Here is a 14,743-nt window from a genome sequence, read left to right as displayed (position 1 = left end):
TCATACTTGAAATCACGTTTTGGAATCATTTAAAGTTTCAATACTATGCCAGAGCTCTTTTCCATGCTGTTACAGAAATAGCATTTCACATGTAAGTAGGGTAAGTACGTAAGTAGTACATAAGTAGCACTGTGCATCCATATACAAGAATGTTAGTTTGATTATACACTTTTTTCCAAGTTGAACTCCTTTTTAGTTTCAAGAGGATTCCTAATTCTAATAAAGGCTCATAACAGCCTAATCACATCCTTCATGATTTCAGAAAGTTCAGTTCTACTCCTTTCCATCTTTGTCTTTCTAGACTGAAGAAATCTCATCTTTCTATTGTGTCCTTATAGAGAAACGCCTCTTTACTCTGCACCATTTCACTTTTCTTAATTTTGGGTTATCTTATAGGCTCCACACTGAAACAATGCAGGTAGATCTATGAGATTTACTTTAATTTTATAGAAGTCGAGAAAAGTTTCACCCCTGATGTAAGTTAGGAAAGACAGCCTTCAAAAATACCTTTGACAATCATGGTACCCCAAGACTTACAGGAAATCATAAGGTAGTCCTCACAGTTGCTTTTGTCATCATCTTGCTGGTCCACAGGGATCCCATTGGCATCTATGACTGCTTCAGAGGCACAATCTGCTACCAGTACTTCTTCTGAAACGACGTCCGTTGTCAGAGGGTCGGTGACGATTTCTGCTTCCACTACACTGTCATGAACCACGTGTTCAACATGTCCAACATCAGACACATGTATGGATTCACTCGTCAAGACGTGTTCTGGCATAGACATTGAGGCTGAAGTAATGTCGGAAGCTAAAACATCATCTGGGACTGTGCAATGTGCTAAAGAAACTTCTTCAGTGACATCTGAGTCCAGCACTTGCTCAGGAATGATGACCGTTTCAGACACATCTGCTTCTTCCATGATATCAGGGCACTGAACATCTTCTATAACAACATCCTCAATAACATCCTGGATCACAACTGAGTCTGGGTCATCAGGAACAAAGTTATGCACAGTTATGTCTGAATCCACAACATCTGAAACAAAAACAGTTTCTTGTACTTCCACAACAATCTGATCACCGTCCATGTGTGCAGCATCAGCTCCTTAAAAAAAAAAAACAAAACTGAAATCACAAATCACATGTAGGTGTGCATGACTACCTCAAATAATGTAGAAACTATTTAATTCCTACCAGTAAAACAGACTAGCTCCTCAGTTTTCTCAAACACTAATACAGATCAAAGAGGGAATCTATTTTTGAATCATACCAGAAACATAAATTTTTAATACAAGAACTTTTACTCTCATCCCAAATCAACTGACACATAAGGAAATACAGGAAAACATTAGGCACCCGAGACAGTCTCACACACACACACACACAGAAAATCATCAGAGTAAAATTCTGGGCTCACTAAAGCTAATCCCATATACAAAGGTACTTAAGGGATGATTATAAAAATAAGTAATGCAAGTTCAGGCGACAAATACACCATTTTCCTTCATTATATATGTTCTCATTTATTTTTCCTTCTTGTTCCATCTCTTTCTCCTCAGCTCATATTTTTTCATCTTTCCACCTCTCTCATGTATCTCTTTTATTTTCACCCCTTCCATTTTTATCCCCCTTTGTTCTAGAACAGTATCTCACCAATACCCTCCATTTATGACTGTGGAAATTTAGAAATTATCCTCTGAATCTAGGATATAAAAGGATCAGGGCATAAATGAGAAGAGGGCTAGGAGGCCACAGTTACAGAGAAAAGACAACTGGCTAAGGAGTCTCTGTGGACAGATGAGATGCATAAAAGTGCAGCTGCTCTGGAGTGGTGGAGGCCAAAGTTAGTTGGAACGGTGCCTGCCCCAACTTCACCAGGGTATTCAGTCTCCGCCCAGCCTCTTCCTGTCCCCCTATAACCCAATCCCCCAGGCAGCTCCTCAAAATATAAGAAACCTTACTCTAGTCCACTCTGCAATTAAGGAATAAAGGTAGAGGGTTGAATCAACTGAAGCCCCGCTGAGATTAAATGACTTCACCAAGATCACACAGTGTGCACAATTATGGTGCGCTGTAAATATTAATCTGAACGAATGCCACAAATGGGAATCAAAATAAAATATCCATGCCAAAAACATAGGATAAAAGAAAACAAATCCAGTATCTTGGATCCTGGTCTAGAGAAAAGCAAAGTTTTATAAAAGTCTTAACCTAAAATGCTACTCTGTTGATTGGTGCTTCTGGAAGTGACTCAAACCAGGCTGAGTCCAAGCAGCTGCCTAACTCAACAATTGTGTGTCACTGGCCAGGTCCTCAGAGACATATGGCTTTGTTTAACAAAGAATTACTAACAAGGGCCAAAAAAAAAATCATTAAAAAGATGTAGGAAATCTTACAGCCAGTTAATATCCATTTTAATCACATCTAGAAATAATACAGAGTATGTTTGCTTTAATTTCTATAGAACTTCTACAAAATGCTTTATTCTCATTTATATTCCATATTCTCAATATTAACATCAGCAAAAGATCATTGTAATCTCCATTTCACAGACATGAAGATGAGAGCATTTGGTGGCAAGAAGAGCGGTTATAAAATCTAAATCAGAGAATACAGTTTGGACACTTGTTCGTTTTGTGACCTTGGGCAAGTCATTTAACCTCTGAGTTTCGGTTTCCTCATCAGTCAAATGAGGACAGTAGTATCTGCCATGCATACCTCACAGGACTGTTGTGATGATCAAATGGGAATGTATGGGAAGTATTCTGAAAAACTGTAATGAGAGGTTTCATTATTATTAGGACATGAAAATGGAGGCCCTGACAGATTAAGTGACTTGCTCAAAGATAAACAAACACCGTAGTGTTAACAATCAGGGCTGAAATGCAACAGCCCTTCAATCTACCACTTAGCCAATGACCTAGGCTCACTTGTGGCAAGATTAAGCTACTAAATAGTGTGTGTTTTTCTCCAAAGAGCTTAGTCTCTCTTTCAAGCACATTAATTCTACTTCATGTTCTAATGAAGAGAGAATTATACCTTTGCATTTATCATTATCAAACTGAAGTTACCAAATGTAAGTTAAAAGACTATTCTAAGAAAAATAAATATACCCCTACTGGATTTAGAGATTAAAGAGGATTGAAGGAAAAATTAAAATTTAAAATTATTAATATTTAACTTCCTGATAAACTGAATCACTATTTAATATACTGCAATATGACCATTTTAAGTCCAATGGAAAACCAGTCAACATTTTATTTAAAAGGGTGGCTAGCTAGTGGGATAAAAAACCATTTTACATTATAAAACCTAGCATAATCATTGTACAATGCTACACAACTGCAATCATGGGTAACCTGAAACTGTAAAAACATTTTATTTCCTATTTTTAGAACTTCATGAATTTCATCGTCCTTGGAGTTTGGAGAGTGAGGGAAGACTCCATCTTCCTGAAGCAGAGGGCTCCTTTTGTCACCCTGTGAGAGACACGGTTGTAAAAGCAGGATAGGGTCAGAATGTGAAGGGCCTGGGGCTTATATTTTACCTTCAGGGTAATGGAAAACAGAGAAAGGATACAATCCACATGTTATTTTTTTGATCAGTATTCTAATTGGTGGGCAGGACAAAAGAGACTAAGGGTAAGGAAAAGAATTTAAAAGTTACTAAAGACTAAGAATGAGACAACAGAGAACGTCTATGAGGGAGGAAGTCAAATGAAGAGATGTAAGCAAGGAACATTTTCAAAGGGAGAAATAACCGGACTCAGCACTGTAACTCGGCAAGATGCGAGTAATTAAAGGGAGCACCCGCGTTTTGATACTGCTGCTGTTATGGAGAAGAACACGAATGCTGGTTGTGAGGACATTTTTAAGGACAGGAATAATGATGTGCTCATCTTAACAAATGTAGGCGTGACAGGATAAAAATATACCCAAGTGTGAGTATCAATGTGAGAGTCTAGCAATTTGTCCACTTGATAGCCAACTCCAAATCTGGTAGTTGGGAAGCACAACAACCCAAGTTATACCTGTTGCATCAAAAAATGAGTTTGGCTCTTGTGGTTGTAATTCAAGTCCATCTTCATCCATGGCCTTTAATTCTCATCAGTCACAGTTCCTAAATCAGAAAAAAAAAGTAAACCAAGCATTACTTTTTTAATATCATGTATTAAAAATCTCATCATGACATTTACATTTCTGAAACATTCGAAATTGCATGAGAGATGAACACCTATCAAAAATTTATCTGGGGGACGCCTGGGTGGCTCAGTTGGTTAAGCAGCTGCCTTCGGCTCAGGTCATGATCCCAGCGTCCTGGGATCGAGTCCCACATCGGGCTCCTTGCTCGGCGGGGAGCCTGCTTCTCCCTCTGCCTCTGCCTGCCATTCTGTCTGCCTGTGCTCGCTCTTCCCCCCCCCCTCTGATAAATAAATAAAATCTTAAAAAAAAAAAAAAAAATTTATCCGGGATGCCTGAGTGGCTCAGTGGGTTAAGCCTCTGCCTTCAGCTCAAATCATGATTTCAGGGTCCTGGGATCAAGCCCCACATCTGGCTCTCTGCTCAGCGGGGAGCCTGCTTCCCCCCCCTCTCTCTCTGCCTGCCTCTCCGCCTACCTGTGATCTCTGTCAAATAAATAAATAAAATCTTAAAAAAAAAAAAAACCACCCCTTGGGCATTCTGCCTAACTTACACTGACCCCTCTTAACTGACCCTCCAATCTAGAGAAGTAAATTCCCACAGTGTACTTATGCTCTCCAGGCCACATGTGACTGGCACTAGGTAAAAAAAAGTAAACACAAGTTCATCTGTGAGCATAATAAAATCAAAGTCTTATCCCTGACAATCTGAAACCATGAACAAAGGTCTTCTCCCCACCACTACCAACCCTGGTTGTAACACAGGACATGAGGAAGGCCATTTTCCAACTTCAGGTTAGATTAGTGAGACAAGTTTTACATATAAAAAAATAAAAAAAAGAATCCACGGAATGCCTGGAGAAATAAAGTAGAGGGAGTAGGGAGGGGAGGTTTACCAAAAGCTTTTTAGCTCCTGGTTCTAGACCTTTCTGAAACCCAGCTAAAGAACCTTACTTGCCTTGGGTTTTTACATGACAACCCAATGACCTTAATGCTCCCTTTTTTCTACTTAAGCCCAAACTTACAAAAACAAAAAAACTTGGGGCGCCTAAGTAGCTCAGTCGATTGAGCAGCTGACTCTTGGTTTCTACTCAGGTCATGATCTTGGGGTTGTGGGATCAAGCCCTGCACTGGGCTCCTCTGCACTTAGCAGGGAAGTCAGCTGGAGGATTCCCTCTCCCTCTGCCCCCTCTCACTGCTCACACACAGAAGCTCTCACTCTCTCTAAAATAAGTAAATCTTTAAAAACTGAAAATCTTAACTAATTAAATACTACACATTTAATACTAATTACTAATAAAGGATTGTGGTTTATTCATGTTGTAAATACTGCATAAACCTCCTCCCTCATTGGTTTCCTTATCTACTTTCTCACTTTCTAATCCAGCCTAAATGGTACTATTTAGATGCATTTTTCTTTTACATTTATCATTTTTTGCTGGTGATATAAGGACTGAATGCCTCTTACTAAAATTCCAAATAACAGAAAGTACAAAATTTTTCAAGTTTATTATTTTAGTAATCTCTATAACCAACATGGGGCTCAAACTCACAACCCCCAGATTATGAGTCCCACATGGTGAATGAGCCAGCCAGGTGCCCCAAGAGTCATTTTTCTAAAGATTCACCTAGATGATGTCACTCTTCTGTTGAAAAATATTTAATGGATTCGGGCTGCTTCCAAATAAAGTTCACACTCCTGCCATCTTCTGAATTCCAGCCCCAAACTATCTTTCCATCATTCTCTCCCCTACCTTCCCTTCAACCACCTCCCCCGAGGACTTCAGGAACATACTTCAGCCAAACAAAACTGTCCCATGTCCCCACTAAGATGCCAGCTCTACACTGAGCTCAGGGTTGCCTCTACCTGGCACTCCTTTCCCTTATTAACTCTGCTTAGACCTTTACCCCAAATCCCCTCAAACAACACACACACACACACACACACACACACACACGAAAATAATCTCTCCTTCCTCTCAATTTCTACAGAACTTTTATCCTTTTACTGATTTTACTTGTTGCAATATTTATTTTTATATAACTTATTTTCAGATGTTAAACATACATATAAATAGTTCTTAAACATCCATGAAAAACTGAAATAACATTAATATAACAAATGATTTTCAACATGTCATCTCTGAGACATAGTCATTTTCAAAGAAGGACCTGTTTTGTGTTATTTATTCAAACTGCTTCGAATTAAAAGGAACAAAATATTTTCAACTATGAAAAATGGAAAATATACACGCTTTAAATAATTTGTCAACTGCTCTCTCCGCATTAAAATCACCTCTGGCAGGGCATCTGGGTGGCTCAGTTGGTCCTGAGTCCTGGAATCAAGCCCCCTGTCAGGCTTCCTGCTCAGTGGGAAGACTGCTTCTCCCTCTCCCTCTGGCCCCCCACTCGTGTTCTCTCACTTTCTCAAAAATAAATAAATTCTTTAGAAAATAAAAATAAATATAATAAAATCATCTCTGACCATAATGTTTTCTCTTCCCCCCCCTTAAAAATGTAATTACAAAATGATAAACAGTAAATTAATCTTCTAAACATAATGGCATACTACTTTCCAAAATTAAGCCAATTAAGAGGCCAATAAATAGGTTAGGGTATTAAGGCCCTCTCTCCAGTTTCCCTACAAAACCCAAGCCCATCAGCTCTAAGAATTCTCAACCCGCACACTAAAAATTCTTTTGCTGGGTATTCATCCTCCTTGGCTTTTCCATTTGACAGATAATCACTCCCCTGGATTCCAGGATTCTCTCCTTCTCTCATTTCTCTTCCCACCTTGCCAACTGCTGGTTACTCTGCCTCCCCACTCCTTACTGCAGCCTTGCCCCCAAAAGATCAGCCCTCTTTTATTCTTTTTATTCCACGGTTTCAACTGCCATGTACACAAAGATGAGTCCCCAAATCCACATACTCGGGATAGCCCTAACACTTACTTCCACCAGACTGCCTGTGGAACATTTTCATCAGGACAGAACCCTGCTTTCTCCTGACATGACCACTATGGCCTTTTCCTTCTTCCCTGCTTAAATTCAATCAGGTTGTCAGCCCTTCTCCGTTTCTTCTCCACAACTTCTCAGGAATCTGTCCCTCTCTATTTCCAGCGTCACCGCTTACTCTGAGCTTCCTATTTCCTGATTCCCACCACCCACCCCCACCGTGCCCCGCCCCCACCCCCCCGCCCCGGGAACGGGGGATGAAAATAGCCTCTCCACTGGCCTTTCTGCCACTCCCACAACAAATGAGGAGGAAGCACGTTCCGTGTGAGGGCTGGGGCCAAGTCCTGAGGAGGCGGTCCTGCAAGTCACATCTGCTGCACACTGATCCTCCCAAGCACCGCTTTGACCCTTGCTCAGAAAGCCTGCAGTTCCCCAACATGCCAGCTGCTCGAAAATATTAACCCCAGCCATCACAACAGACTTATTAGCCATTATTCCCATCATTTTACATCCTATCCATTTATTTTCTAACAGATATACTGGCCCAAGTGGTGGGTATCCACTCAACTTATTTTTGACATAGGTGAGCAGTAATTATTAAACAGTTTTGACTGATTATTTTTCACTCTTTTTTGTCATTACAAAATTCACATCAGGAAAAAACACGTTTTGTACCTTCAAGCGGAGAGGACTATCCTTCAACTTTGTAACCCCTGTGTGGTTAGAAGTAATTCTGATAATCAGAATGAAACCAATGTTCTTAGAACAGAAACTACTTAGAAGAGTTCTCAGGATTAGGAAAAACTAAGAGTGGGGAAATGTGCACTAATAACATAACTGAAATTGCCCCTGCCACTGCTGCAAAAACCAAGGCCAGAGCTGAATCTGGAGGCAAATAAGCAGAATGGTTCAGAGAACCAATACTCTTAACCATTTAGGTGAACACATACTAACATTTTGTCTGATTACCAAATGTCCTCAAAAATACTTCTGCGATCCCATTCTCCCCTCAAGGTCAATAAAACAGTCCCTTCCCACTTGCAAAAATCATGATCCTAACCATGGTGTGGAAGGATTCACAAGAGAAAAACACAGTTTTAAGGGAAATAATGGGATGAGCAAAACTCAACAAATTCACAAAAACTTTCTTCCATTCTTTAAAATAAAGCAGTAAAAATACCATACCAAGTTAACAGGTATAGCAAGGGCATTTATCTATCTTAAATTAGGGTAAAGAATATATTTCCATCTTGGATCTCTTGATGCCTAGACATTGTAATGATCTCCCTTCTTGAGCAAGTTAACAGGGTTCTTACATATTCACTTTGCTTTCTGCAGCTATTACGCATACAAGAATTACTTTTCTGCTTTTGGCCTCCCCAAAACTCACTGCCTTTTAATTTTATGGCTCAACCCTAGTTCCTCTCCCTAAGTCAAACTCAGAGAACCAAACTGTACTGTACACAGCAAATGGAATTGCTCAAGCTGCAAGAAAGGCAAAAAGCAGATCTGTTTCTAAGAGAACTCTTCTTTCTTTCTCTTAAGTAAACTCTACCCCCAAATGGGGCTCGAACTTGAGACCCTGAAATCAAGTCACATACTCTTGAGATTTTTCTTAGAGCAAAAGTGGAACTGGTGAAAATTTACATTTAAAGCCTAATTAATATCTTCCCTCTTAAGCTACATTTCTAATTTTTACCCCATGTTGTTCGAAGTTGGCCATTATTTCTTCAGATACCTAATGGAATTATATTTCACTTTTCTTACCAATTCTGCCCTTAAATTAAGTTTGCCTCTAAGCTAGCCACTCTTAAATTTTTGTCAAGTCCTCTTTATTTTCACTGCTACCTCTCTACAAAGCTCTGATTTCTTACATCCAGAACCCAATGGGGCCTTTCCAATTAAAAGACTTGAGCCCTTCTGGGGGGCACTGAGCTGGCTCAGTCTTAACATGTGGGACTCTTGATCACAGGGTCATGAGTTCGAGCCCGGTGTTGGGCACAGAGATCGCTTCAAAAGAAAAAAAAAACCCTGAGCCCTTCTTGAACTCAAGGAATTTTCTTCTGTTGTTTTTGTATTTCCTCCCATCTTCTCTATTCATTCATATTAGAATTTCTGTTATATGATGTAAGGACTCCTAAATCTAGCCTCCATGTTGCGTTTTCTTTCATATTTTCTTTCAACTACATTCTAAAAACCCCTAAACTCTTTTCTCTAAGCTAGCTAATTTGATCTTTACCCCGTCAACTGAGTTTTTAGGTCATATTCTAAGATCAAAATAGACTTAGCTTCTTTTTCACAGCAATCTTTTCTCTTTTTTTTTTTTTTTTTTTTTTTTTGGTGGATACAGTATCTTCCCAAATATCTCTGAAGATCTGAAGTTAACTCTATATTCTAAATTAAACTGTCTCCTCTGCTGTCTCATTATTTAAGTGTTTAGATTTGGTGCCTCTTTCAGACTGATTTTCCTCAAAAGCATGATTCTTCTAGATTGTCAATTAATATCTGTAGATGAAGGTCAAGACTAAAGTTACATTCTGATAACTGGATTGTATTTCCTCAGCTCAAGTGAGAATCCCTATATGCCTAGCAATGAATCTAAATTATGACCACATTGAGAGCTCTATAGTCTAGAAGGATGAGGCCAAGGGAGAGAAAAGAACCATGTAAACAGCCAGGCTTTCCTTTAATGAGGGACAAGCATCCCATCTTCCAGGTACGGGAGGTCCAATAACCCTCAGATTAACTACAAGCTACCTTAAGCACTGTCCCTTTCTCCCCACAGTATCCACACAATGGAATTTCCTATGGACAATCTGTAAATCAGAGTGCTGAATTTCTGGCATTATCTCAGGAGGAAAACCACATGAGAAGACATCTATACTCATAGGTAAATGATTTAGCTTTCCATATCTTTAATTAACTGGCTGTGACCTCAGCTCGCTCTTTCAGACATCCCTGCTTCTGAGACTAGGAATAATGCAGAATGAAATTTCTGGATGGTCCTTCCAACTTTTTGAAAAAGGCTACAGGTTCACTAAGCTCCCTATGGTACTGCCATTTTTTGATTCTCAATTGCTTTATTCAACCAGAAATTTGTCATATTCTGGATGACAAGTGGCATACCTGTCAGTTTTTTTTTTTATTTCTCTGGATTTTTCTGCTTCTTCAATATGATTTTCAAAGGGGGGGGGAGTAAAATGTGTGTGTTCTCTAGTCTATCTTGAATTTGAAATCATTAAGAATTTGCATGTATCAAATAAAACATGAAAATATGGGGCGCCTGGGTGGCTCAGTGGGTCAAAGCCTCTGCCTTCAGCTCAGGTCATGATCCCAGGGTCCTGGGATCGAGCCCCACATGGGGCTCTCTGCTCAGCAGGGAGCCTGCTTCCTCCTCTCTCTCTGCCTGCCTCTCTGTCTACTTGTGATCTGTCAAATAAATAAACAAAATCTTAAAAAAAAAAAAAACAAAACTATGAGACAGAAAGAAAAAATTAATAGTAGTGGCAAGTTACAACTCTTACCAACACTTGACAGATCAAATACTCAAAAACTAAGGAGGGGTGCCTGGGTGGCACAGTCAGTTAAGCATCCAACTGTTGGTTTCAGCTCAGGTCACGATCTCAGGGTCGTGACATCAAGCCAGCCCCACCTTGGGCTCCACACCCTCAGTTCAGAGTCTGCTTGGGGTTCTCTCCTCCCCCCCCCCCCCCGCCGCCTCTCACCCTGCTCTCCTGTGAGTGCTCTAAAATAAATAAAATCTTAAAAAAAAAAAAAAAACTAAGGAAAGAGATGTATATAATTAACAATATTAATCTAATAGCTTTATCTCAAATTCCATTCCTGAAGAATAATATATTTTATTTTCAAACAACCTTGCCCACCCTCTGTGATACGAGGAGGAAGAGAAATGCTTACTGCTATGAATACCCGAATCCCGTCATCCTTCCTTGCCTTGCCCTACTCGGAACTTTTGTACACTTGCTCAAAATCTCAATGCCAAGCTTTTGTTACAGATCAGTTTTTTCCATAGAACCAAACCGAGCCAATCAATAACTTCACTGTTTTGTTTAAAGTCTAAGAGTTTGAACTTGCAAAATCTATTAAAATCTGGTCCTAAAATGACAAGTCTTCTTAATGCCTTATTTTTCCAAAGCCCTTATTCATGCTCAGACTTAGAGCTGCCAAAGGACCCTCTGAACCTAGATGTACTGATGTGCCGTCAACACCAAGCACTAGAGTTTTTAAAGGCCTTTAAGTCTGTAGCTTGATGTTAGGAAATGCATATCCTTTCTAACTAGTTTTTCTTATGTAAAGCATATGAAAATATTGCTATTTAATTCACTTAATAATATGTCAATCCAGGTTCATTACACAACAATCTACCGTAGGGGGGTAGAAGGATGGACAAAATGGAAGGGATGTAAAAGGTACAAACTTTTAGTTATAAATTAAGTAAGATAGGTAAAATGTACAGAATAGGGAATTCAGTTAATGATCTGTAAAAACTTTGTACAGTGACAGATAGTAGCTAAATTTATCATGGTGATTACTTCATAAGGTATATAAATGTTGAGTCACTACATTTTAATATACTGAATATACTGTACCACATATACTATACAATAATATATAATACACTGGAACTAGGAACACTGTATGTCACCTACACTTCAGTTAAAAAAAATAATAATGTATAAAAACTCACTTTGGATCACTCTTCTTGATTTTGTCCTGAAAAATAATTTTTAAATAGTTTATTAGTCTTTATTGAGATTTTGAACAGAAATCCTACTCACATATTTCCTCTAATGAAGTATTCTGCCTTTAGTTGCAGGTGTACTGGAGTGGGAAAATGTCAAACACTTGATGTGACCGAAGGATAAAAGCAGGTTCCTGACATAATATGAACGGGAGATTAATTTAAACTACATTGTACATGAAATAGTTAATGAAAATAAACTGCATGTGGAGGGGCAGCATTTTTAAAAGGTCAATCTCTGTTAAATACAGTACATGATGAAGAAAGATTGGTATTATTAGAAACTCTGTTCCTCCCCTTTTCCTTTTTCTTGTACTTGCCATCTTTCCCAAAACTGGGCATTTAATTCATTTCTTGAACTGATTATTCCCATAGTTAACTAAGTACTTTTCTTATCAAATTCCTTCTTAATGAGTAATGTCTCCTTATATTTGAAAATCTTTCTGATAATGCATTAGAATTTGGGTGGTCTTTTTTTTTTTTTAGATTAAAGCATTCTTGTTTTCATGTTACTTCATTCAAGCTAGTGCTTTTCTTAGTTTTCTGGCAACTAGTTATATAAACCATGTATTACAGATTTAGAGTTTTTAAGCTATTTTAAATATTCTTAAACTATGAAACGTCTTAAAATTACTGTCTTGCCAGATCACCAACACGACCCTACTTTTTCCCTTACCTACATGAACACATGCTGCTTATTATGGCTTTTCCTAAATACAGGACTTTGGGTTTACAAGGTTCTACTGACACTAACAATGTTCTCTGTATGTGTTAAACACTGGCAAAAAATATAATGCCAGGCTTTTCAACAACTATAACAAAAAAGAAATTTTTTAGGATTTTATTTCTTTGGCAGAGACAGAGAGCACAAGCGAGGGTGGGGGGCAGCAGGCAGAGGGACAGGGAGAAGCAGGCTCTCCTCTGAGCAGGGAACTTGATGTGGGGTTCCATCCCAGGACCCTGGGATCATGAACTAAGCCGAAGGCAACCACTTCACCAACTAAGCCACCCAGGTGCCCCATAACAAAATTTGTAAATTCACAGTTGCAGAATCATGGAATGTTTTTATACTGATTTTTTGCTAAAGCAATTAGTAGTATGTTTTATACCTCTAACTTGTTAAATCCTTTCATAATTAAAAAGAGGAAAAAAAAAAAAAAAGACCAGGCTAGACACCACAGGGATTGGTTTGCAACACACCTGCTTTCTCCTCTTTTTCTTTTTATAAACCCTATGTTGAGGGATCACCTGCTTCTTATATGACTAACAGTGGCATGCTCCACTGAGTATCAGCTCCAGGTTAAGTATCAGCAGCATTAATTCCACCATCATTCTCTGGGGCAAAGTTAGGGAGCCAGTCAATTTATACCTCACCAAAAGAATCTAAACCTGGCTCTTTTCAGGAGTTTGGGGAGATAGCAAAATACTACTAGATAATAATCTAAAATGGGGGGGGGGGCAGAGACTGAGAGAAAGCACAAACATATAATTTGAAATGATAAACACACAAAAAAATTTTAAATCCTGTAAGAAAATAGCCTATAATTCTGTGTTAGCACATTAATGAGAAATGTGTAAAGCATTATTAATTCATTAAAGGAAAACCCAATCACCATGAAATTGTGGGGAAATTTTTTTGAATAAAGGAAAAAGAGGAGAAAAGAGGAGAAAAGCTTTCTCTTTCTTTTACAAAATCTTGCTATTTTTAAAAAAACCTAACTAAAATAATGTAATCAAACCACAAACTTGATTAATTATGAATCCAAAGTGAAGTGTTCGCAAATGTGATCCATCATGTAAAAAGCATGTACACACAGACACACACAGACCTTGACAAACTATGGTTATTCCGGAATTCAAGGATGGAGCCAAATAATGGCCCAAATTAATGGGTCAAAAAAGTAAAATCCTAATACTCTCACTAGATGCCAAAAAAGTTGAAATTCAACATCTATTTCTGTTATATGTCGTTTTTAGCAGTATTCTCTCCAGGTTTGGGCAGGGTCATAATTTAACAATTAGTCAGGATGTCTCCTTTTTTGTCCACTTTTCATTTCCCATACTCTGAAACATTTACTTTTTATTTAAAACAAACTACTCAGGAGGCGCCAGGGTAGCTCAGTGGGTTAGGTATCTGCCTTCTCCTTGGGTCTTGAGATCAGGCCCCACATCCCTACATGGGGTTCCCTGGCTTGGCGAGGAGTCTGCTTCTCCTTCTCCCTCTGCCTATCCTCCTGCTCCTGCTCACTTGTGGAATAAATCTTTAAAAATATATTTAAAAATAAATACTCCGTTACACTGTAATATAAAGATTTTTTAAAAGGTTTTATTTTTAAGTAATCTCTGTACCCAACATGGTGCTCAAACTCACAATTCCAAGATCAAGAGTCACAATGCTGTACCTACTGAGCCAGCCAGGTAGCCCAGAAAGATTATTTTCCTAACAGTTAAAAAATACAGGGGCGCCTGGGTGGCTCAGTGGGTTCAAACCTCTCTGCCTTCAGCTCAGGTCATGATCCTAGGGTCCTGGGATCATGCCCCGCATCAGGCTCTCTGCTCCACAGGGAGCCTGCTTCTCTCTATTCCTCGCACCCACCTGCCTCTCTGCCTAGTTGTGATCTCCGTCTGTCAAATAAATAAATAAAATCTAAAACAAAAAAAACAAAAATACAACAGGAATGGAGGGCCCGGGTTGCTCAGTCCATTAAACATTTGACTTTGGCTCAGTTCATAATCTCAGGGTACTGGGATTGAGCCCATAGAAGAGAGCCCACATCACCCCACCTTGGGATCCAGGTTCTGTGCTCAGCAGGGAGTCTGCATGTCCCTCTGCCCCTCCCCCAGCTCATTCTCACTTGTACACATGGGGTGTCTCTCTCAAATAAAT

At 39.0% G+C, this 14,743-nt stretch overlaps 1 protein-coding gene across 7 annotated transcripts in view; it reads right to left on the bottom strand.

The window, feature by feature from the left end:
* ZFX (zinc finger protein X-linked) overlaps window positions 1-14,743 on the bottom strand; it is a 56,631-nt gene that overhangs the window by 28,463 nt on the left and 13,425 nt on the right. For 4 of the 7 annotated variants that reach the window (XM_059156485.1, XM_059156487.1, XM_059156482.1 and 1 more), the window contains 2 exons: window positions 4,033-4,121; window positions 538-1,107 (listed from right to left, as the gene is read on the bottom strand). In XM_059156485.1, the coding sequence (XP_059012468.1) occupies window positions 538-1,107; window positions 4,033-4,093 (631 nt within the window). In that variant the 5' untranslated portion in view covers window positions 4,094-4,121. Of the gene's footprint in view, window positions 1-537; window positions 1,108-2,720; window positions 2,776-4,032; window positions 4,122-11,802; window positions 11,829-14,743 lie in introns of those variants that run through there. The other 3 variants (XM_059156483.1, XM_059156484.1, XM_059156486.1) reach the window with 2 other exon arrangements.

The sequence above is a fragment of the Mustela lutreola genome, chromosome X (assembly GCF_030435805.1).
Source record: "Mustela lutreola isolate mMusLut2 chromosome X, mMusLut2.pri, whole genome shotgun sequence".
NCBI classification, from domain to species: domain Eukaryota; kingdom Metazoa; phylum Chordata; class Mammalia; order Carnivora; family Mustelidae; genus Mustela; species Mustela lutreola.
This window is presented reverse-complemented; position numbering and strand designations above follow the sequence as displayed.